At 37.4% G+C, this 25470-nt stretch overlaps 1 protein-coding gene across 14 annotated transcripts; it reads left to right on the top strand.

The window, feature by feature from the left end:
* Positions 1-222: 222 nt before the first annotated feature.
* Positions 223-25268, top strand: ZNF382 (zinc finger protein 382). Of its 14 annotated transcripts, none has more exons than XM_058279339.2 (6): positions 570-613; positions 2723-2843; positions 2957-3029; positions 5255-5381; positions 5705-5800; positions 20524-25268. In XM_058279339.2, exons 3-6 carry the CDS (start codon positions 3021-3023, stop codon positions 21945-21947), a joined length of 1656 nt encoding a protein of 551 aa, XP_058135322.1. In that variant the 5' UTR covers positions 570-613; positions 2723-2843; positions 2957-3020; the 3' UTR covers positions 21948-25268. The 14 variants fall into 14 exon arrangements, with proteins under 14 accessions (XP_058135324.1, XP_058135317.1, XP_058135321.1 ...); XM_058279344.1 differs by having other exon boundaries at positions 591-1490; XM_058279347.1 differs by having other exon boundaries at positions 592-613; positions 5297-5381.
* The last annotated feature ends 202 nt before the right edge of the window (positions 25269-25470 follow it).

The raw sequence follows: 25470 nt of genomic DNA, 5'->3' as shown, positions 1-25470 counted from the left end.
CTCGATCACGTTTGATCACAGTCTCGAAGTAGGTCACAATCGCGTTGTCACACGAACACTCGGTCACAGTGCAATACATATCACACTTAGCCATACAAAAGGACCCACCCCCGCTCCCAGTTCCTCAAGCCCAATTAGGACCACTGAGGGTCTCCCCACTGCGTACACACCCGGCCCCACCACCCACGCGCGCATGCACACACACAATCACACACTCGAAACGTACACCCCACACTGACACACACAACCAAAATCACACAATCCTCCTCCTCCGCATATCACACATACACAGGTCTGAGGTTCCGGCCTCCACTCTCCCCTTCCGCGCCTGGAACCCTTGAGCTCCTCCCGCCCCCCTACCCAGGTCACCTCAATTCACCACACAGAATTCGACGACTAACAAGGAAGCAGAAAATGAACCAGAGGCTGAAGTTTATTAGCTGCTTATGAGTCTGTGAGAAACATAGTCCAAGCCGGAAAAGCCCGGACGATGAGAAGTGCCGGCAAGAAGGATCACACGGCTCCTCACCAGCCGGCCCCGGAGACTCCTGGGAGCGCAAACCCACACAGGAGTGCGCAGGCGCAAGCGCAGGAGGCAGGTCCTTGGCCCCGGGTGAGGCTGGCTGGTCCTAGGGGCAGGGCAGGCCGAGGTGGGGACAGGGCGCTCCAGTCGGGAGGGAAGCGGGACCTGGGGGTTTGGGGAAGTCAGGGAGGGAACCGAGAGTCCGGGCCGAGCCTGGTAACTCCGAGGGAAGTGGAGCTGGGCCTGCCGTATCCAGACACTCTTGACGAATACGAGCGGAGCCTCGGGTGTGGTTCGTGGGCGTGACCCTGAGGGTGACCGCGAGTGTGAGCTGGAGCGAGCTCAGCGAGAGGGCCTTTTCGTCTGTTTTGACCCCGAAGAAGTCCCATCGCTTGGAGCAGGGCCTGGCACATAGCAATTGCTGTGTGTATGTGTGTCTGTGTGTGTACGCGCGCGCGCGTGTACCGAATGGGGGCGGTCTCCAGTTTCCAACCTGCTGGGTTTTGGAGTGAGTGAAAGTGGACCGAGTCCTGTTGCTATATGGGGTTTCCTCTGCATGTGTCTATTTTTAGATTAGGTGTGAGTCGTATTTGAGGCAGTGTGTGACTGTGGAAAAGCTAAAGTGGTTTGTAATGTGATTTTGTGACTTTGCCCGGAATTGTGTAATGTGCTGTTTGAGGTTGTGAATGACTGCGGGGACTATGGGATTGTGATTTTGTAAAGTATGTTTGACTGAATGTAACTATGCATGTGCCTGTAACCTGTTATTTGAAATGGTTTAGTGAGCATGGTGACCTACATAGTTGAATGACCGTGGTTAGATGGCTAGTTGGGTATATAAAATTTGGTTATCATTATTGGGCCAGTAAGCCTGCCTCCAAAGTTGTGACTCAGTAGCAATTTAGCAAATAAAATAGAGGAATAAACATTGGAAAGGAAGAGGTACAGTTTCCATAATTTCCAGATGGTAAGATTCATTACCTGGAAAGACCATTATTAACTAAGACAGTGTTTTAATTCAGAAAACAAAACAAAACAAAAAATTTTACCTCAAATTACCACTTTCAACATTTCTATAGGAGAGAGGTTTCCTACTCCTGGATAAAATCCTTGGCAAGTTCAATAGCTTTTTCAGGCATTATAAGATAATGAAGTGTTTAGGACACTTAATCACAAAGACAGTCCCATTTAGTAATTAAAGTAGTTATTTTACCAATTAAAATAGTAACTGTAGCAGTCAATACTTCAGACTTCATTTAACAAAAATACCCTCTCTGTATGAAGGCCTGCATAGTGAAAGAGTACCTGATCAGTTTCTTTTCTATTTTCATTACCTGAACTACTAAGAAGTATTGTTTAATAGTCAGTACTTACATTAACTATTAGTAAATTAATAATAGTTGATTTTCAATACTTTGCTTATTAGGTGGTGTGATACAGGCAAATCAGTAAAGAAATGAAGTAGAGAAATTAAATAGAAAGCACATATATCTTCAAACATAGGGAAATGTATGATAACGGTAGCATTTCATATCATTTGAGGAAGTATGGATTATACAATATGTGGTATTGCTACACCATTGCAAGGAAAAAAATCTTCACAAAACAAAACACTTTAATAGTCATATAGAAACTTAAAAAAATTATTTGCAGGGGAGTGGGTGTAGCTCAATGGTTGAGCACCTACTTCACAAATACTAGGCCCCTGGTTCAATCCTTAGTACCTCCTAAAAAAAGGAAAAAAAAAATTTGATACTTAAAACAGATAAAGGGTTAATTTCCTAAATTCAAAAAAAGAGAAGAGATAATGCCAACTAATTAGGAAATAAACAGAACCTACAAGAAATACAGATATCTTATAAGATGTCATTACAGAAAAGAAACAAGAAATGCCTTTTTTATTTTATTTTTTTTTTAAGAAATGCCTTTTAAATAATTAAAAGAAGCCTTTTCTCTCTCAAAATAAGATGTGTAAATTAGAACTAAAATTTAGATCTGATAGGCAAAGATTAAAAGTTATTGTCAACATTATTCATCAGAGTATAGGGAGACAGATATTCTTATACACTGCTGATGACAGTATAAACTAAAAGAAAGTCCAGAAAGTGCAGTTTATTCCTAAACCTGTGTTGTGTGGGAGATGGAAGGTGGAGCTGCAGGGCGTAAAGCACAATGTTCCTTCTCTCCAAACTATAACAGGTTGCCCAGATATATTCTACCTCACCAAGAGACTGGGTTTCTGGTATTGAGGAAGGAGCAGAATCTGTCTCATTTTTCCCACTAATGTCTCTCCTGAGTTTGTGTGGGGTACGCAGAGTAGGTACGTGCTGAAACAGTGAAAATTGATGCAGATTTAACTGAGTGATTCTAGGAGACCCAAGTCAAGTATGGCCTCACATGGCTCCTTTTATTCCCCGATCTCTACTTTCTCAGGACTCTTCCTTTTTCCAAAAGAAGAGCCCAAAAGAGAAGATTTCATCGTTGAAATCTCAAAGCCATGTCTCAGGTGAGGTGATGTTTCCTCTTGCCTTTCTGAAATATTTTTTTTTTCAGGATATATGACTGTTTGCTCCCTTGGTCTTAAATACCCTGGGTATTGGGATTTGCTTCCATGAAACTGGTCCCCAGGCAGGCTCTGGACTAGAGTGAAGCAAGCAAAGAGTCTGTGGTGTAAAATTTAAGGAGGTACTCTCAGGGCTATGCCTTCCTAAAATTTGTACCCTTGTGCCTCAGTGGCCTCACCCTAGCCCCAACCCTATTCCCAGTTTCTCTCATTCCAGCCAGATAAACTTAAGCATTCCCCAAGCATACCTTCTTGTTGTAGCCATATTAATTGGGTGTATCATTTATTATCTCCTTTCTCCATCTTCTCACCAAAGTACTGCTGGAACAGAAATGCATTATCTTGATTTAAATGAGAATATATCATTTGAATGAATCTACCTTGTCTAGACTCTGATTTGAATCTAAGTTGTGAGTAGTCAGGGAGTGAACATAGAAAACCTTGATCATCCCCACTGACCTAGGTTTTGCAGTGACATGATAGGAGGCAGAATTAGTAGATCGCATTATTAGTTTGTGGCGATGTGTCCTGTTTGTGAGGTGTTCAGGGTAAAGATTTGATCACAAGCTTGAACAGAAGGTTGAGATTTTGCATCCCTCCTCTCTGATCCTTCTGTCTGTTTTATCCTTGTTTGGCAGTAATTCTTAAAAACTGTGGCTTGCTAGTGAAAGCCTTTCCAGTATTCCAAATCTGTCATAGATTTATTTTTATCTTTTCAGTTCCTTCTAATTTTTAAATGTGGATGCCAGAGAAGGGAAAGCATATGCTTAATGTACTCTACTCAGCTAGAAATGTAACTCTTGAATTACCCTGCTCTTGAATCAAAGGCAGTGCTTTGTCCTGTTTTTCTTTCTTTCCCCTTTATCTACCATCCTTTAAAATATTGGTTTTCTCTAGATCCAAAGTTCTTAGCAAGGGATCCATAAAATTGAATTGAAATTTAAAAAAAAAATTACTCTTGTGGGGATGCATTGGTATGAGTGTGATATACTTATTAAATAGTACACAGTATAATGTGATCTTAGTAAGGGGTCCATGGTTTTCACCTGACTGGCAAAGGGGTCCGTGCAACAAAAAAGGTTAAGAATCTCTGCTCTAGATGCTACACTAGTTCTCTTTATTCCGCAGTCTCTTTTTCTCTATGCACAATCAGATCACTCTGAAGACTCTATTGATCATGTAGATTCTAGTGACTCTCAAACACATTTCTCCAACTTAGATCTCAGACCAGAGTGTGAGACCATGTATCCAATTTCCAACAGACCACCACCTGCATGTTCCATAGGCATTTCAAGAACATTTCCATGGTTTACCTTTAAGAGTATTCCCTCTAAAGTGCAAATTTTATCACACATGTGCTGACTTATCTCTTCATGTTCTTTACACTCTAAGCAACAGACCAAAAGTGGGCCAAGCACCACCATGGAATGTACAAGACAGGTTACTGAAAGGGAGGAAAACATGAACTGTTTACACTAACAATGTGGATTGCCATTAGTGCTGATCCATGATCTATAAGTAGAAACAAATATGTTGGGAGTATATGCATACATTTTTATGACCACTGCTTTGTAGGAAAAAATCCAGTTTTATTCTATAATAAGCCCACTTCCTACCTGCATATACCTTTTTCTTCTGAGAGTTCGAAGACTGTTTTCTAACATACTGTGCTTTTTGCTATTTCCTGAATTTACTAACTGGCTGTCCTCTCCCCATGAATTTTAAAAACTGATACTCTGCATTTGTACAAAACAGATTCATTGTGGGTAAAAAACTTTTATGTCCTCAAGAAAGACTAGGAGTATGAAATGAAATTTTTCTTCACTTCATGGCACTTTTATTGTACATACTTCACCTGTAATACCTACTGATTGTATGTATTTACATGCATGTCTCTCTTTTAGCCTATAACTTCTCAAGGCCAGGGCAGGGTTTTATTCATTTTGGTTCACCAGGCAACCAATCTCATTCAAGGCAACAGTGTAATTTCAGTATATGTTTTTAGCATGAGATAGTAAGTAAATAAAGAAGAATGTGTTTTCAGAGAGGTTTTTCTATAATATAAAACACGAAACAGGAAAACTGGTTCTGACCACTGAACATGGTCCCCCATCTAGTTCTCACCCAGTTCTGATCACTTCAGGATGAACTAGAGTATGCCCTTACAGGGATCAGTGTCATTCAAGGATGTGACTATGGACTTCACCCAGGAGGAGTGGCAACTACTGGACCCTGTTCAGAAGGCCCTCTACAGGGACGTGATGTTGGAAAATTATTGCCACCTCATCTCTGTGGGTAAGGAAAATTCCTTGAATCTTTCAGTGCCATCTCTCTCTTTCAAGAATTCCTGAAATATGGTTGCAAATGTAGCTCAGTGGTTAAGCGCCTGTCAAAGAATTCCTGAAGTATATGGAACTTTGAATTTCAGGGATCAGAGATGATGAATATCTTTCATTAGCAGAAAGTATGGTTATGTACTCACTTGCCTAGGGTAAGGTATCAACTTTGGTAAGACGTAAATGTTTACCTCATTTGCCAATATGAAGCTGTATCTTTTTCTTCCTTCAGTAGTTTTGAAGCCCATGCAGCTTACACCAAGTCTCATTTTTCATTATCAGGGTTTCACATTACTAAGCCTGATATGATCCGCAAGTTGGAACAGGGAGAAGAGCTATGGACAACAAAGAGAGTTTTTCCAAGTCAGAGCTACCTAGGTGAGTCTGTACAGATGAAGTCCAATGTATATTACATTTCACATACTATATTTAGAGATCTGTTGTTTTTTATTTTGAAGTACCAGGTCTGGGGATTGAACCTGGAACCTCTAATGTGGAAAGCCAGTGCTCAACCACTGAGTCACATCAGCTCCCCTGAGTTGTTTTTTTTTCAGTTGTTTTGCTTGTTGTTTTTGTTTTGTTTTGTTTTTAGGAGGCACCAGGAACCAAACCCAGGATCTCCGATGTGGGAAGCAGGCACTCAACTGCTTGAGCCACATCCACTCCCCTGTTCATTTATTTTTAATTGGGTGGTATATATTTTTCTTTGAGTAGTAGGAATTCTTTACATATTCTGGATAGAAGCTTTTTTATTTAGATATATGTATTGCAAATATCTCCCCTAGTCTGGCTTGCCTATTCATTTCAAAGTGTCTTAACGAGCAGAACTTTTAAAATTTAATGAAGTCTAATTTATAATCTTTTTCTTTTATAATTTGTTCTTTGACCTTTCAAATATTTGCCCACTTCTAGATTGTGAAAATAGTTCCCTATATTCTAAAAATGTGTATTTTTTGCTTTTAGGATTAGTTCTGTGATCCATCTCATATAAATGTTGTGTATGATGTTAGAGTAGCTGTCAAAGGTCTATCTATAGATCTATAGACCTATATTTTTCCATATAGATACCAATTTGTTCCATCATTATTTGTTGAATTGAATTGCTCTGGTGATATTGTTGAAAATTATTTAGTCATATTTAGGTCAATCTATTTCTGGATTTTGTTCTTTTCTTTGATATGTTTTAAGTTCTTTTGTCAGGATTTGATTATTGAAGCTTTATAAGTCTTGAATTCAGTTAGATTAATCCTCTAACTTCCTTCTTTTTAAAAATTGTTTGACTATTGTAGGTCATTTTTTTTTGCAAATACATTTAGAATCAGCTTCTTGATTTCTTTAAATAAATATACTGGGATTTTTCTTGGTGAGAACTAACATCTTAGCAATATTGAGTCTTCTGGTCCATGACCATGGTATATTGTTCCATTTTATTTAGCTTCTTTATTCCTGTAAGTCATGCTTTATGATTTTCAGTTTAAAGGTCTTATACATTTTTCATTAAATTTATCTCTAAGCTTTTTCTGTTTTTTGCTATTTTAAAAAAATTCTGTTTCTAGTTTGCTAATATATATAAACAGTTGATTTTTATATATTGACTTTGCCTACTTCTTCCTTATTAATTCACTGATCATAGTAGGTTTTTGTTCTTGTTAGTTTGTATATTCCTTTGGATTTTCACCATATAAAACATATCCTCTTCAAACATATCCACTTCTACATTTTCAAATTTATTCCTTTAATTTCTTTTCCTTACTCTGTTACACTGACTAGGACCTATAGTAAAATGTTGAGTAGAAGTGGTGAGAGTGAACATTCTTAGCAGTTACTAAATTTAGAAGGAAGTCATTTAATCTTTCATTCTTATTCCTAATATTAACTGTAGGATTTTCATAAATGCCTGTTAACAGTTTCTAGAAGTTCTTCGTTTTCAGACAGTTTTAATTGTGAATGGCTGTTGATTTTAGCAAATGCTTTTTCTGCTTCTGTTGTGATGATCACAATTATCTTTTAATCTGATAGGATGCAATAGAAAAAAAAGTCAATCAATAGACCTAGAAAAGGTAAAAATGGTGGAATTTACAGACAAGGACATGACCTCAATATTGTCAAGAATGTCAGTCAGTAATGAATACAATGAGGCAAGAAAACAAAAAAATAGAAATAAGATCCAAATGAAATATCTAGAGATGACTATTCAATATATGAAATGAAAAGGGAGACCCACCTATTTCTCTGTATTTACTAACTAGAATCTCATATTAAATGTAAAGACACAAATAAGTTAAACATAAAAGAGGAAAAAAATATACTATGCTGTCTTGTGGTTGTCCCACATGAAGATAGAACTAACACCCTCTCACAAAATTTGGTTCCAATGTCAAACTGACATCTGACATAAATGAGGCTTTCTGGGAATAGCAGGGCACACTCTCAAACTGTTCCTAAATGGCTTGAGAGAGCAAGGAGAGTATCTGGCTTTGGCTTTTATTGTACTTAGAGGATGGAGCCAATATGAGAGTTCTGCGTATGGGTTGAGACTTAACTTGTTTAAACTTCCTGCTGGCACCAAGGGAGAGAGTATGCTGGCTTTCTTATTGGCTTGCCCAGGAATGGGGCAGGAGGAAAGAGGGAGCAGTAGATCTATAAAATTGTTAGCAGTAAGACAGCAAAAATGGAGTCAGACTGTATCATGCATACAAACACTTCTCAGAAGAAAGTGGGATTGACCACATATTAGAGAAAGTAGATTTCCAAACACAGAATATTAACAAGTGATAAAGAGAGACACATAATCAGAGATTGGAACAATCCTTAAAAGAACTTAAAAATACATTAATGTTTCTTACCTTTTTTTATCACCCCCCCCCCACAAGGAGCCTTTTTAGACATTTTTTTTTTTTCCTAATTGCCCCTCACACAAAATTTTAATATAGTAAATATCTGTTTATGTTCTGTTACCCTTTGCAGGGCCACAAATCATTGTGATATCTAAGCTATTTTCACCCTCCCCGGAAGCAAGGGGTGTATATCACTCCCTTTGAGGAAGTATAAAAGACTCAAACTGACAGACCTGAAAGGAACAATATAATTATAGTTTGAGATATAACACCCCTTACTTGATAATTGAGACAACAAAGAGAAAGAAAATCAATAAGACTGTAGAGAGAAGCATATATGGTTCAAACAGTTGGGCTCTTGTCTACCATATGAGAGGTCACATGTTTGTTTCCCAGGGCCTCCTGGTGAAGGCAAGCTGGCCCGCACAGTGAGCTGGCTTAACAAAAAGAGACAAAGAGGAGAGACAATGAGAAATACAACAAACTAGGGGACTAAAGTGACTCAAGCTATTGAGTGCCTCTCTCCCACATTGGAGGTCCCAAGATTGGTTCCCAGTTCCTCCTAAAAACAAAAAAACAAACAATAAGCAAACAAATGAAAGCCAACTCAGAGGAGCTGATGTGGCTCAGTGGTTGAGTGCCAGCTTCCCACGTACAAGGTCCTGGGTTCAATCCCTGGCCCTGGTACCTAAAAAAAAAAAGACTATAGAAGACTTAAAAAGCACTTTTAGTCAATTGTACCAAATTAATGTTTATAGAATATTTTATGTGCAACATTTGTCAAGTTAAATATATGCTGGGCCATAAAACAAGCCTCAAAAAATTTAAAAGGAATGAAATCATAAAGAACATGATCTCTAACCTCATTAAAATTCAGAAAACAAAAACAGAATGATATCTCCAGATTTCTAAATATCTGAAAACTGACCAACACATTTCCAAATAAATCATGGATTAAAGAAGAAATCCTAATGTAAACTAGAAGATATTTTTAATTGATTGATAATTAAAACACAGCATTTCAAATTTGTGGAATACAGCTATAAAGTAGCATTTAAAAATTTTATATCCCTTTAAATCTGTCTTAAATCCAGGATCTGTTCTGTCACCCTAAGTAGCTCAAAAAAGAAAAGCAAATTGAACTCAAAGTTAGTAAAAGGAAAAAATAATAAAGACAGAAGCAGAAATCAATGGAATACATAAAACAAAAGCAGTAGAAAAAATGAGTGAAGCCAAAAGCTGATTCATTAAAATAATCAGTGGAATTAATAAACTATGGATAGGCTAATCAAAAATAAAGAAGACACAGATTACCAATATCAAAAATGAAAGAGGCTACATCACTACAGATCCAACAGACATTAACAGGATAATTAGGGAATATACAATTTTATGCCAACAAATAGAGTAGGAGGGAACACTTCCAACTCATTTTTTAAGGCCAGCATTATCCTGATACCACAATGAAATAAAATCACTGTAAGAATAACTACCAACCAATATCCCTCATGAAGCTAGATATAAAAATCCTTAATAAAAACATTAGGAAATTGAATCTAGTATTATATAACAAGGATAATATGTCATGACCAAGAGGAATTTATCCCAGGAAAGCAAAGTTGTTTTAGTACTCAAATCAGTGTACTTCACCATATAAAGTGAAAAAGGGTGTAAAATATGGATCTAAGCTGCCTCAATAGGTAGCTAGCAAAAGAATAAAGGAGAAAAAACACATAATTATCTCAGATTCAGGAAAAGAATATTACAGAATCCTAGAACAAATAAGCAATTGAAGGGAATTTCCTCAACTTCTTAAAGGATATCGTCTAAAACCTGCTGTGCTACCCACACACTCAAATGCTTTTTGCCTTAAATCAAGAAAGAAAGAAAGAATAGTTGCAGGCTATTACCACTTCTGTTCAACATAGAATGGAAATCCTGGTCTATTATTTCTATTTCTTTTAATTTTCATTCTCTTCCCTTATTTTCCCTGTGCAATACCTTATACTTGTTTCCACCACTCAGTCTCATAAGTCTGCCATCAGATTTCAAAATCCATGGACCAGATTAATCATTTCAGCATCACTATTTCTTTCCAAGAAATCCTTATACTTCATATCATAGTGCTGAGCATCTTTCATGATATCTACCCACCTTTATTTAGGTGAAAAACACTAACTTATTCTCATCCTGTTTCCCTGGGTGTGCTTTCACTTCTTAGTTGCTTTTCTTCCCATTCTCTACATTGCCTGGAACCTTGAATTTTTGTTAAATAAATGGATTTTGTTTCATTATGTTATAATTGATTTCTTTCTGATGTGTTCATAAAGGAACTTTCTTTAACCCTCAGGTCTTGTGTTTATAAAAGTTCTGCAAGCTATAATAATCTGATCCATTTTCAAGGTATGACTTCTTTGTTTTAGGTAGATGGATTTCAAATGGACATTTTCAGTCTATTTCTCCCACTTGTTCTTAAGTGGCTGCCTTGCCATTTTAAATGATAAAGTCAGGTATAGAGACAAGGAGAGAAGAGGTTTAAAACAAAATAGTGGCCACTTAAAGTTCCCAGAGAAGTACACAGCATGCCACATGGCCTCTGAGAGTACAGGACAATCACAGTGGTTAAGTGAGAGAACAAAGGGAAACTGTGGGCTACAACTTTTATTGGTATTTAGGGTGGCGCATTAGCAGTTGGGCAGTCAAGCATGTGATTGGTATGTGTTGGTTTGAATTTAGCACCCCAACATAACCAGACCGGGCCCACTAGACACTTGGGTGAAGTTACTTTAGGGTGCCTTATCTCATGGGAGCAGCTGGAGGTGGAACTATGATAGTTGGGCTGATATGATGGCAGAAAACCAAATGACATGTTGAACTTGAGAATACTAATAGAGTATCATACTTTAATCTGCCTACAGGAAAATGACAATAAGTTTTCTCACTCTTTTGGCTGTTGATATGTCAGAAATAGTCATTGTCTTTCTGTGATCCATATTTTCTTCTATATACTTTTATTCCCATAATCAACCTCTGTAGTATCAGGTTGATCCCACCATCTCTTATACTTTCTTAATCTCTCCATAACTCATGTTATTTTTTTTCACTCTGTGAGATACCTTAACCTCCTCTCGTATTCTCATTTGCTACTGACAAATTCCAAAGAGAGAGCCATGTTATTCCATGTATAGACTGCTATAATTATTATTTGGATTTGTCATAAATTTTTCCCAATTCTTTCAGTTTATACTGTCAGTATCTTAAAAAAGATATTACTTATTATATGAAACTTAAATCCCTCCCTTATCAAGGGCTGACAGAATAATACCCTGTTTGGTCATTCCAGATGTATTTCTTTCTGTGACTGAGAACTTTTGTTAATCTCTATTTTTCTAGTTGGTTTTATTCTTTTTTTTTTTTTTTTTTTTTAAAGATTTATTTATTTTATTTAATTTCCCCCCCTCCCCTGGTTGTCTGTTCTTGGTGTCCATTCGCTGCGTCTTGTTTCTTTGTCTGCTTCTGCTGTCGTCAGCGGCACGGGAAGTGTGGGCGGCGCCATTCCTGGGCAGGCTGCTCTTTCTTTTCACGCTGGGCGGCTTTCCTCACGGGCGCACTCCTTGCGCGTGGGGCTCCCCCACGCGGGGACACCCCTGCGTGGCAGGGCACTCCTTGCGCGCATCGGCACTGCGCATGGCCAGCTCCACACGGGTCAAGGAGGCCCGGGGTTTGAACCGCGGACCTCCCATATGGTAGACGGACGCCCTAACCACTGGGCCAAAGTCCGTTTCCCTGGTTTTATTCTTTACACATGCTTCTTTCATTGTATGACATAGTATATTATATGACATATACTATATGTCCTTATAAATATTTGCATTAGCCAACTGCAGAGTTAGGGGGTACAGTAGTATACCCAAGACCACCCTCATTTTTGACACCAATTTTAAGTTATGGAGTCCCCAAGACCACCCTGAAGTTTGATAATTCACTAGGACTCACAGAATTTACTGTGAGTTACAGTTTATTAGAACAAAAGGATACAGATTAAAATCAGCCAAGGGAGCAGACACCTAGGGCAGAGTCCAGGAAATTTAGAAGAGTGAAACTTACAGTTATATTCTTGCAATGAAGTCATGGACAGTATTACTTTTCTGGCAACTATGTGCAACCATATACATAGAATATTGCCATCCAGGGAAGCTTACCCAAACCTCAGTGTGCAGTTTTTATTGGGACTCTTACCGTGTAGGCATGGTTGACTGCCCATGTGGCTGATCTCAATTTCCAGCCTCTCAGGAGGTGGAGCTGATAATGCATGCCCCAATGCCCAACCCTAAATCGTATTATTACTACGTGGCTGGCCCAAAGCCCTCAGGCAAACAAAGATACTCCTATCAAGCATGGTATTCTAAAGGTTTATAGATTACCTCCCAGAAACCAAGGATAAATTCCAGACTTCTCTCTGGGCAAGATAAAATTATTTACTGTGCAATATTATATATCCTTTAGTTAAAATATCAAGTTTCTTTTCCTCCATGAAATGTTCCTTGACTACTCTAGACCATGTCTATTTTTTCCCCTGCGTTCCCATTCTACTTAGTGTCTGTAACATATGAATAGACATATCTTCCAATATGATCCAATAATTTGATACTTGATTTAACATTGTTTTATCTAAGGCTTCTTTCCCAATCTGAACAATAATCCACCACCACCACACCCAAATAAGGTCCTCTCTTTTAACTTTCTTTGCTAAAGTATGTAACAGAGACTAGATAATCAATAGTTACCTCACTGATTATTGATGATGACATGCAGAGAAGACATATCTATTCAGAAATCATTTCTGGTAAGCTTTTTTAGAAACACCTATTGAGATTACATCTTCTCACCCCAGATAAAAGATGTATGAATGTATATTCAAAGAGTTTAAAGAAAATGGTCAATAAAATATTGACTTCGAAGAGCATAAGTTTTAGGTGGGAAAGCAACTTACATTTTTTACAAAGCATAGACTGTTCATGTTAAAATACCAAGTTGTTGAGAGATTTATTAAAATGAATGGTTCAAACCATAATTATATTCCACTTTCAAACAAATTAAACATTTAAGGGTAGAAAGAATATATGAAGGTTTTTGAAAAAAAGCTGGATAGTAGCATGTCCCTCAAAGTGTTTGAGGTTCTCAGGAAGGCAACCTTACTCGAGTCACCAATGCAAATTAGTTTTAAAACCTCATATTAAAAGAATCGTACGATATATACTCTTTCGTGTAAAGCTTCATTCACTCTGCAAGATGTTTTTGAGATCCCCCTCTGTTGTATCAGTAGGTTTTTTCTTTTTGCTGAGTGCTATTCCATAAAATAAATAAATGACACAGTATTTTCCTGTTTACCTTTTGATGCATATTTGGACTGGTTCCAGTTTAGGGCTATTAAAATAAAGATGCAAGTCATAGGTAAGATCTTCAAAATTGCCTCATGAGATATGAGTGGTAGTAAGGTAACCAGAGTAACATATAGCCAAAAATTTATAATAATAATATAATTAATATAATAATTAAGGTCATTTACTGCCTGCCATGGGAATGAAAGACACACACATCAAAATTCATATGCAGGGAGGGCTCCATCTGGTTTATTTTTCTTGTTTATATATCATGTATTTTGGATTTGGCCAATGGCTATGGTTAAAGTTAAATTTCTCAAGGATGTTTTGTCTTGGAACAAGAAACCTTGTCCCTAGGCTTACATCTTACCTAGCAGCAGAGATGCAAGAAGTCCTTCTCAAACTTTAAGCAAAAAGAGCTTATGCAGAGATAAGCAAGGACAGAGCTATTTTTGCTCTGAAGCAAGAACATATGAGCTTTAATAAATTATTTAATCATGCACTTGCCGAGGTGGTGGAACTAATCCCCACATCTCCCCCCCTTTTTTTATGAGCAGGTGGTTCTATTTGAGTAGCTGTATATATGGTGGCCAGGTATTCATAGCATTGTGTGGTTTGTTGCCATAGTTGGAAGAAGCATCAGGATCCTATAAATATAATAAGACAGAGACAAATTAATCCTCCTATTGTTGCCTGCTATTTAAAATTTAGATTGGAAAACCATGTTGAAGGGTTCAGCCACTGTAACTGTTTGGCTAAGATTTTTAGTGTGGTTTGTTGAGTTTGATTTTTTAAGTTCCATAATTGCCACTTTAACTGGAGATGGAGAGTCTCCACAGCCTCCACTTCTGATATAGGAGTGGAAAAGGCACTTTGAAGGTGTGTTTTTTTTGTTTGTTTCCAATTATGTTGGGTGTCGTTCCATTTTAAAGGAGTGACACAAATGCTAAAATGCTTCCAGTTAATTTCATTTATTAGTGGCCCTGCAGGAAGAACCCAGTATATCCTCCTGTCCATGTTAAATCATATGAGGATAACGGGGGTTCAGATCCCACCAGGAGGTGGGGGCAAATAGGGGTGGATCTATTATATAGGTCCAATAGGTGTGATTAGCAGTCTTACGAGTACATATTCCATGTTCCCACCTTAGCAGAAGCAGTAGTAACTACTGCCAAATAAGCTTTAAAAAAGTATTTTCAGGCATCTTAGGGCACCCAACTTGTGCCTAAGAGCTTGTGCTTGGCTGCCCTTTTTTTTTTTTAATTTCTTTCTCCCCTTCCCCACTCACCACCCCCCCCCACTTGTCTGCTCTCTGTGTCCATTCACTGTGTGTTCTTCTGTGTTGCTTGTATTCTTGTCAGCGGCACCCAGACTCTGTGTCTCTTTTTGTTGCGTCATCTTGCTGAGTCAGCTCTCTGTGTGTGCGGCACCATTCCTGGGCAGGCTGCACTTTCTTTTGCGCTGGATGGCTCTCCTTATGGGGCGCACTCCTTGCACGTGGGGCTCCCCTATGCGGGGTACACCCCTGCATGGCACAGAACTCCTTGTGGGCATCAGCACTGTGCGTGGGCCAGCTCATCACATAGGTCAGGAGGCCCTGGGTTTGAACCTTGGACCTCCCATGTGGTAGGCAGATGCCCTATCCATTGGGCCAAATCCGCTTTCCTAGTTGCCCAATTTTTTAGGATTCTCCCATGTAACCAGTTCAGCTCCTTGGGTAGTCCTCAGGGGGATGTTGGTTGATTGCAGGTTGAGTGCTTCCAGACTCGGTATTGGATTGTGCTGCAGTTTCCACCAGGTTTTATGTGCTTTGCTGGAAGCCAAAGAGGTCCTCCTGGGGAGAGAACACATGCATACCCTCTTCTCCATGTTAGTAAACTTACTGGACCATGCCAATTACTATTAGCTTCTTATCCATCCAGGGGTTTGTGTAACACTTTAGGATAAATTTTTACAATTGGTATCTGAAAATGCCATTCTGCTGTTGTATAACCATCCTCATTGCGATTTAAAAAATGTAAAGTGTATAAGGGGAAGCGGATTTGGCGCAATGGATAGGGCGTCTGCCTACCACTGAGAGGTCCAAGGTTCAAACCCAGGGCCTCCTGACCCATGCAATGAGCTGGCCCACTCACAGTGCTGATGTGCGCAAGGAATGCCGTGTCACGCAGGGGTATCCCCCGCATAGGGGAGCCCCATGCACAAGGAGTGCACCCGGTAAGGAGAGCTGCCCAGCGCAAAAAAGTGCAGCCTGCCCAGGAATGAATGGCACCACATACATGGAGAGCTGATGCTTCAAAATGATGCAACAAAAAGAGACACAGATTCCAGGTGCTGCTGACAAGAATACAAGCAGGCACAGAAGAACATATAGTGAATGGACACAGAGAACAGATAACTGGGGGGGTAGGGAAGAGGAAATTTAAAAAATAAAATAAAATAAGTGTATAAGGCTATTTGTATGACATCCTTTGGACCCTATTCCCTCTTTTTTGTTTTGTAAGCATAGTTTTAAGGTGGAGTGAGATTATTCTGTAAAAAAAAAATTATTTGTTAACATAATATTATTAATATAATGAAATAGGGTTGTAACTACAGGTTTTTTATACAGTTAGATTTTCGTTATTAGGCTAGGATAGATGACTGGGTTATGCACACAGCTTTGGGGAAGTACTGTAATATTTACTGTTGGCTTGTTCACATATGAATTCAGGCTGACTTGACTTGCCTAAGGAGATACTAGAGGAAGCTTTAGCAAGTTTTTAAAAAGTGACATAATTGGATATTAATTTTTGTAATAAATTAACAGTATTTAGGGTTGTTGCACACACAGGGGTATTACTTTAATTTATGATAGCTTACTGTTATATATCACCCTGTGGTGGCTTTTAATGTGAATTGGACAAGTATGAGTTAAAGCATTTGCCTTGTGGCAGCGTTCAGTGTAAATCACATATGAGTTAAAGCATTTGCTTTTTGATTTTTAGGTAGAGAGGTTGTTTTTATGGTATATATTTTTTTTAATAATTAAAACTATGATTAACAACACTATTTTTATTTAATATTGTTGGAACATTAAATTTTTAGGAATGTTCTATACTCTTTAAGTATTCATATGAACCTTTTATTCCTACAGCTTTAACAGAGGGTTAAAGAATTCCTTTTAATTTTATAATACTTTTAAATATTGTTCATTTAACTTATAACATATTAAATGAACTTAACTATTTTATTATTTTACTTTTTTTAAGGTAAAAGAACAAATCTTTTGCAAAAGCCTGAAATAAAAAGATATTTTTCAGGATTTGACTTTGAGAAAGTATGATTGAACATTATGTTCCCTTAAAAGTGATGACTTTTTTTTTTTGAACAGCGAAGGACACGATATGGTTAAAGTACAAGAAGCTATTTTGATAAAACAGACTTTTTTAATATTCTGATTATGAGAAAAAACCTTTATAAATTTTTATTAAAGCAGACTAATGACTTAAGAAACTTTTTGAGAAAGAACAAAATTTAACTTTGCAGTAGTAGACTATTTGATTCTGCATACCTTTTGTACTTTCTGTATTCATTCAGGTTTTGTTCTAATTTTTACTCTTTCTTAATAACTAGTCATTTTATCTTAGGAAAAAATTATTTTCTGTTTCCTTAATAATAAAAGCACATTCTATACACCCTACATACATAAGTTACCAAAAGAATTTTCAAAACTGTTTCCAAGCAAACTTCTTACAACATACAATTACCATCAATACTAAACAAACTTGTTAAAATAATGATTCAGTTTGGTTATATGCAAATATAACTTTTTAAAATTTTAAATACTTAGTAGCATGCAATACTAGATAAACTTTTTAAGAAGCAAGTTGGCAGGGGGAGGCTGGCTGCAAATAAGTTTTCCTGTTATGAAGTTACTTTTTGTTATTATCAATTCAGTTTCTATTTAATAATGACTTTTTGGAATTAGCTATTTAAAAACTTCAATTCAAACAATACTTTCATAAACTTTTTATAATTATTTATAACCTCTATAATTACTTAAGACAAGTTTTACCTTCACAGAACACATTCTCTCACTGAATGCTACCACAATACTTTTTACAACTTGCCATATGCGTTTAAGTTTTGTCTTGCGTATTTCCATTTTGATTTTATAAAAACTAGCTATTTTATTTTAAGACAAAACACACTTTTTTGAACAAACTTATTAAATTTCAGTTAGCATTTCCACAAACTTTTAATCTTCTTTAATATTCATTTAAGTTTTACATCCTTTACTTTATCCTGTGAAGAAAAATAGACTATTCATTTCAATTTAGGCAAGAACTATTTTTTATGAAGAAACTTGTAGTAATTTCATTAATCAAGACTCACAATTTTTATCATTGTAGAGATCTTATTAGCATTTATACTTATGTAGTAATATAAGCACTTATTTATTTTTAGGTCATTTGAACAGAGCTCTTTTAGGAATTTTTATTTATTAATTTATATTACCATCTGGAGGTATTAAAATATACACTGACATTGAACAAACAGACAAACACAAAAACAACTATAACTCACTAACAGAAACAAAGTTTACAATTTGACTCATAATTCTAGGTCTAGAGTTCCCATTATTCAAAATCTAAGGTTCCCTTGGGAAGTACAGACAAAGGTCTGTACTGTTTGAAACAATGTAATAATTTATTCTTCTTTCACTTTACGATTAGCTGCTTTCAATAGTTGTTGTAAAGTACAGACATAGACCTCCTATTGCTCTGATAATGTGTTTCTCATGTTATACTAGTGTCTGTGGTCAGCTTACTTCTCTCAGGGCAGCTGATGCCTGTGCAGGAGGCATTGTCCGGACCAATCTCACTAAGCAGACATGTTCCTGGGGCCCTCCCGAAAAGTTCCCCTCAACTAGGAGGAAAATCAGCTGCCCCATGTTGGGTGCCAATTGCTGCGGGAATGAAAGACTCGTACACCAAAACTAATATGCAGGGAGGGCTCCATTTGGTTTATTTCTCTTATATTTCCCCTATTTTTTGACTCAGTCAGGGGCTGTGGTTAAAGTTAAATTTCTCAAGGATGTTTTGTCTTGGAACCAGAAACTTTGTCCCTAGGCTTACATCCTATCTAGCAGCAGAGATACAAGAAGAAGTTGTTTTCAAACTTTAAGTGAAAATAGATGGCTTGTGCAGAGATAAGCAAGAACAGAGCTATTTTTCCTCTGAAGCAAGAACAGATAAGCTTTATTTATTTATTTTTTAATTCTTTATTTTCTTTTATGTGTTACATTAAAAAAATATGAGGTCCCTATATACCCCCCACCCCATCCACCCCACCCCTCCCCAGATAAGCTTTAATAAATTATTTGACCATGTGCTTGCTGAGGTAGTGGAACTAATCCCCTCAAATACCCTGCAAACAAATTGAAGAATCCATTTCTTCTTGGCTCTTATAGGAAATAGCAGTAGAAGAGTTAAGGTATATTACTACACTGGGGGAAAAACATGAACCCATCTTTCTCTAAACCTGAAAAAGTAGCTCAGGGGATTGAAAAGAAGTAAAGTTAGAATTTACTGTCAGAAGAAGTTCATTATTGATCATCTTTGGAAGAATAAATTGATAGTAGCAGCAACCAGAATACAAAAGTGACTTATAGGGAAGTGGACTTGGCCTAGTGGATAGGGCATCCATCTACCACATGGATGGTCGGCATTTCAAACCCTGGGCCTCCTTGACCCATGTGGAGCTGGCCCATGCGCATTGCTGATGCGCACAAGGAGTGCCCTGCCACGCAGGGGTGTCCCCCGCATAGGGGAGCCCCATGTGCAAGGAGTGCGCCCCGTAAGGAGAGGCACCCAGCACGAAAGAAAGTGCAGCCTGCCCAGGAATGGTGCTGCCCACACGGAGAGCTGACACAACAAGATGACGCAACAAAAAGAAACACAGATTCCCATGCCGCTGACAACAACAGAAGTGGACAAAAGAAGATGCAGCAAATAGACACAGAGAACAGACAACCAGGGTGGGGGGGAGGGGAGAGAAATAAATAAATAAATAAATCTTAAAAAAAAAAAGATGACGCAACAACAACAAAAAAGAGACAGATTCCTGTGCCACTGGCAACAGAAGCGGACAAAAGAAGAACACTCAGTAAATGACAACTGGGGGGAGGGGAGAGAAATAAATAAAATAAATCTTTAAAAAAAAAAGTGACTTATAGTTTGATCCATGTATGCTTTGCTCTCTGGTTTACTTTATAATTCCTAATGAGAATGTATTTATCTAATTCTCCCCTTTCAAGAAAAAATAAACCACAACTATGTGGAAAGTTAGGTCCTAGACTATAAACTAACATTTCTCTAAACACTCAGAAATGAATGCTTGAGCAAGTTCATTTGCCATGGATGAGCTAAGTGGAAATGAGAAATAAACAAATGGAAGCATTTTATAACAGTTGTGTAGGCACAAGTTGATGCATGTTACAGGCTTTCCTCTATTCCTGAACAATTTTCCTTGCCACATTGATAGGCTCACTCCATTATCTCTGAATTTGTCCATCCCAGGAACAATTCCTCTTTCATTGTACTTCATCTTCTGCTCACATATCGTTGTGTTTATTATATCTTCTCAATGTAGTTTATATTTGTACTATGCCAAAGATATGAGTAATCTTTGTCTATGCTGATTTTTTCTTATTTTAATAGTGTAGCAGGGTTTGTATTTTCTGTTTCATGCATTTTCCTACCAAGAAGTAATTTAATTATTTTGGCCTTCTCATAGACCACAGTAGCAAGACAGTCCCACTATGGGTCTGTATATAAATCCGTCCATAACATAACATTTATGTGAAGACTAACAATGTAATTGTCTTCTTTTCTAGGAAAAGTTGGGGAAGCAGAAGATGTTTTAGTGAAGTTCAAAAAATACCAAGACAAGCATTCTAGATCAATTGTATTCATCAACCACAAAAAAGTAATTAAGGAGAGAAGTAATATTTATGGTAAAACATTTACTTTAGGCAAGAACCATATTATCTCAAAAACAAAACTTTGTGAATATAAATCCAATGGAAAGGTTTTGAAAAATATTTCAGAATTAGTCATTAGAAATATAAGCCCTGTAAGAGAGAAGTTTGGAGAAAGTAATGGATGGGAAAAATCATTTCTCAATACTGAGTATGAGAAAAATCATCCTCTAGTGAATCTTCATAAACAAATAGATGGGGATCTAAATGGTAAACAGGAGTTCATTCAACATCAGAAAGTTCAAAATCCAGGGCAATCATTTCAGCATAATGAATGTGAAAAATCCTTCCTTATGAAAGGAATGTTATTTACACACACTAGAACTCACAGAGGAGAAAGACCCTTTGAATACAATAAAGATGGAATAGCCTTTATTGAAAAGACAAATCTCGGTGTCCATCCACAAATTCTTATGGAAAAGAAGCCCTATGCATACAGCAAATATGGGAAATTCTTCTGCAAGAGGTCTAACTTTATTATGCATCAGAGATCTCAAACGGAAGAGAAACCTTTTCAATGTCCTCACTGTGGAAATGGCTTTAGAAGGAAGTCATACCTCATTGAACATCAGCGAATCCACACAGGAGAGAAACCTTATGTTTGCAATCAATGTGGGAAGGCCTTCCGTCAGAAGACAGCCCTCACTCTTCATGAGAAGACACATATAGAGGGGAAACCCTACATTTGTACTGATTGTGGGAAGTCCTTCCGCCAGAAGGCAACCCTCACTAGACATCACAAAATACATACAGGGGAAAAAGCCTATGAATGTACTCAATGTGGCAGTGCCTTTAGAAAGAAGTCATACCTCACTGATCATCAGAGAACTCACACAGGAGAGAAACCATATCAATGTAATGAATGTGGGAAGGCATTTATACAGAAGACAACCCTTACTGTACATCAGAGAACTCACACAGGAGAGAAACCATATATTTGTAATGAATGTGGGAAGTCCTTTTGCCAAAAGACAACTCTCACTCTCCATCAGAGAATTCATACAGGGGAAAAACCCTACATTTGTAATGAATGTGGGAAGTCTTTCCGCCAAAAGGCAATCCTTACTGTTCATCAGAGGATACATACAGGAGAGAAATCCAATGGATGTCCTCAATGTGGGAAAGCATTTAGTAGGAAGTCAAACCTCATTCGTCATCAGAAAACTCACACAGGAGAAAAACCATATGAATGTAAAGAATGTGGGAAGTTCTTCAGTTGTAAGTCAAATCTCATTGTCCATCAGAAAACTCATAAAGGAGAAATGGTAATCAGTAAATGATATGACTGTTTTGTAAAAAAATTTTGTCATAGTAAACCCTGTACATGATATACATTGTTTACAAGTATAATACTCAAGAGTTTAAGGTACTAAAAAAAAAAGTTTAAGGTACTATACCACATATTCACCTACTGTTTTCTAGCCTATAAAACACACAAAAATGAATTATTAGACAAAGTAAATGACAAAAGTTATTGAACAAGCCTCAGTTTTCTTATTAGATTCATCAGGCATAAACTTCCTCTACCAAATTACTATAAAGGTTTTAAATTGCATAATTTCATCTTAAACACATGTCTTATAAAAATTGTAATTAATAGTTGGGCAATTGGTATGGGTCTATGGACCACACTGAACAACAGTGCTTGAAAAGAAATAAGGTGTGAATTGTATTTCTTATTGCAGTATGGCATAAAAATTACTTGTTATTCCTCAAAGTTAACCATAATTCTGACTTAAGACATTATAAAATAGTTATTGCATATAACACAATATATAAATTTGGTTATGCATCATGTATTGTTTCATACATGGTTTGTTTTAATTCACCATTCACCGTTATGTCTCTAAGACTCAACATTATTGTATGTGACAGAACTTCATTTATTCTCATTCTGTATAGAATTCCATTATATGATTATATCACAATTTATCCATTCTGTTGATGGACTTTTTCATTGTTTACAGCTTAGGACCATAATAATAATGCTCCCATGAACATATTTGTCTTTCAGCCTTCATATATATTTATTTCTCTTGTGTATATGCTCAGGAGTTGGATTGCCGATCCTAGGGCATAGGTATGTTCAGTTAGCTTTGGTAGGTTCTGCCAGACAACTCAGAACTTTCACAGCATGAGCTAATCCACTCTGAAGGGAAACAACTGTGTTATTAATATGGCAGTGGTTTAAACTAGATAAATCATACTAGATGAAAACTCTGAATTTTTGGGGGGAAGGCCTTTAGCCTTACCCCACAAAGTACTGGGAATATGAATATAATGCTTGTAGAAAGACTTTTAGCCACAGTCCAAACCTTATAAATACCAGACAAATGTAATACACGTGGGATTGCCATTAGCTACAGTTAATGCTGTATTTGAAATAAAAAATAGAGAAAGGGAGATTATCCATCATCTCCCTTATATGATATCAGATAATTATAACTGGTGAAGAATCCTATGAATATAATGAAGGGGAAAGTTTTTATCCATGGCCTCCATCTTACTGGTCATAAGAAAAGAATTAATCTGAAAAACTGTAGCCATAGCTCAAATCTTAATAAACACTAGAGAATTCACATTGCACAGTAATTCTTTAAATGAAATGTATGAATGACTTTAGCCACAGCTTCCTCCCCATACATTAAAGAATTCATACTAAAGAAAGGAAGATTAAAAGGAAACAGGCTTGGAATTCTGACTCTAGGGAAAGCCAGCCTGCATGAAGTCCAACCTTACTGAGACTGTACTGCTGGAGAGTCTAGTGTAGGCAGCCTGGTCAGTAGCCCCAGCTGAGCTCCCAGCCGCCAGTCAGCATCAGCTGCCAGCCAAGTGAGTGAGCCCCTGCTGACATCTGACTCGCGCTACAAGAGAGACCCCAAGCAACAGCTGAGGCCTTCCCAAATTCCTAACCCACAAAATGGCTACTTTTTAAATTAAATTTGATGAAAAGAAAGGGAAAAACAATTTTTCACGTTTATTAATGAAATATGTAACCCAGATTCCTATGTGAATAAAAGCAGGCCTGTATAATTAACTACTTAGCATTGACTCTGTTTCCACCAGTTATTATATTATGGTCTTAATCATTATCTTTTCCCTTTTGAATTTGTATACATTAAGATTTCTTTTGAAGAGATCAGGGACTTTTATTCAAAAGCAAAGGATATTGCCCAGCAAGAGAAATAAAGGGTAGGCAAGCATTAGGAGTCTGCGAATGATCCAGCTGCAAGCTCTCCAGTGCCCTTAATTGCACACAGACTGCATTCTGTCTAGTGTTTGAACCACCAAGAACCGTGTGAGAAATGTTGGCTTCAGGAGAATTTAAGGCAGAAGTTCCCAGCAAGGCCTTTTATGCCCCTTCTGGTCATTGGTTATATAGTACAGCCAGACAAGCTAATTGGTTATGTGAGTTGAAAACCATCAGTAAACAAATTGGCCCTGGGGATCAACAGGAGAGGTCTGGACTTTAAACAGCACATCATATATCCCACCACCCTTAAATTAACCAAGAGTTAAAGCAAGACATCAGGCATTGCAAAGATAAGGCCACAGCTTTTCCAGCCCAACTGTAAAACAACTCTAAACTACAAAACATTCCCTCATCTCCAGCATATTTTCTGATAATGAGTCTGTGAACAAGCTTGTCTCCTCACTTCCTGTCTCCCCAATTATCACACTGTACACAATAAATATTAAACCTGAAGTTTCCTGCCAGGTAAAGCTTGAGTCTCTACATTCAATTTCTGATCCAGCAATAGAGCCAGGCTTGCTATGTCCTGCCTCATAAGTAATACATAACAGCAGTAAGCAAAGACTTCAACACTGGCCTCCAACATTCATGTAGGATGTTCTACCATTTGAGATATTCATCAGTTTCTGATCTAGGGTTTTTCAGAACTCTAGATATGTGACAATGACAATACTAAGTTATGATGATGATGTGGAGTAACTGGAATTCTCATACATTGCTAACATAAATGCAAACTGGTACAGCCACTCTGGAAAACAACTGGCAGTTAAACATACTTACCACATGACCCAGCAATCCCACTTAAAGGTATTTGTCCTAGAGAAAAGAAAACATGTTTATTATTTATGATCACCCAAAACTGGAAACAACCCAAATGTTTGTCAGTGGGCAAATGGATACACTGGTACACCCACACAATAGAATACTTCTCAGCAAGAGAAATAATGAACTCTTGATATAACAACATGGATGAACCTCAAATGCATCATGCTAAATGAAAGAACCCAGTCTCAAAAAATTACATTCTGCATGATTTCATTTATATTACTTTCTGAGAAAGAACAGAGAATAAACAGTGGCTGCCAGGGGTTAGGGGTAGGGAAGAGGGATCTGAATATAAAGGGCATGCATGAGGGAATTCTTTGAGGTGTGGAATTGTTCTGTTTCCTGTTAGTGGTCATGGGTACAAAAATCTCTGCATGTGTAATAACTCATAGTACTGCCTCAAGAAATAGCAAATTTTAGTGTTTGTAAATTAAAAAAAATAAAACTTCATATATGTTCTCCAGTTCTATCACCAGGAGGGCCTCCTGGTTTATGTAAAATAAATAAATAATCTTTAGACTGACTTCTGAATTGTTTGTCTAGTAGCATGTACCCCCCCCCACATACACACACAGAAACATAGGCCTTGCCCATTTGATCTCATACTTGTTTCCAGACAATGGGGGAGGGGGAGAGGAGAGAAATTAATAAAATAAATCTTAAAAAAAAAAAACACGAAAAACAAAATAAAGGACTCCAGTAAGAGGATTAAGACCCATCCTGAA

Source organism: Dasypus novemcinctus, chromosome 18 (genome assembly GCF_030445035.2).
Source record: "Dasypus novemcinctus isolate mDasNov1 chromosome 18, mDasNov1.1.hap2, whole genome shotgun sequence".
In the NCBI taxonomy this organism is placed as follows: domain Eukaryota; kingdom Metazoa; phylum Chordata; class Mammalia; order Cingulata; family Dasypodidae; genus Dasypus; species Dasypus novemcinctus.
Note: the sequence above shows the minus strand (reverse complement) of the source record. Positions and strands in the feature narration are given on the sequence as shown.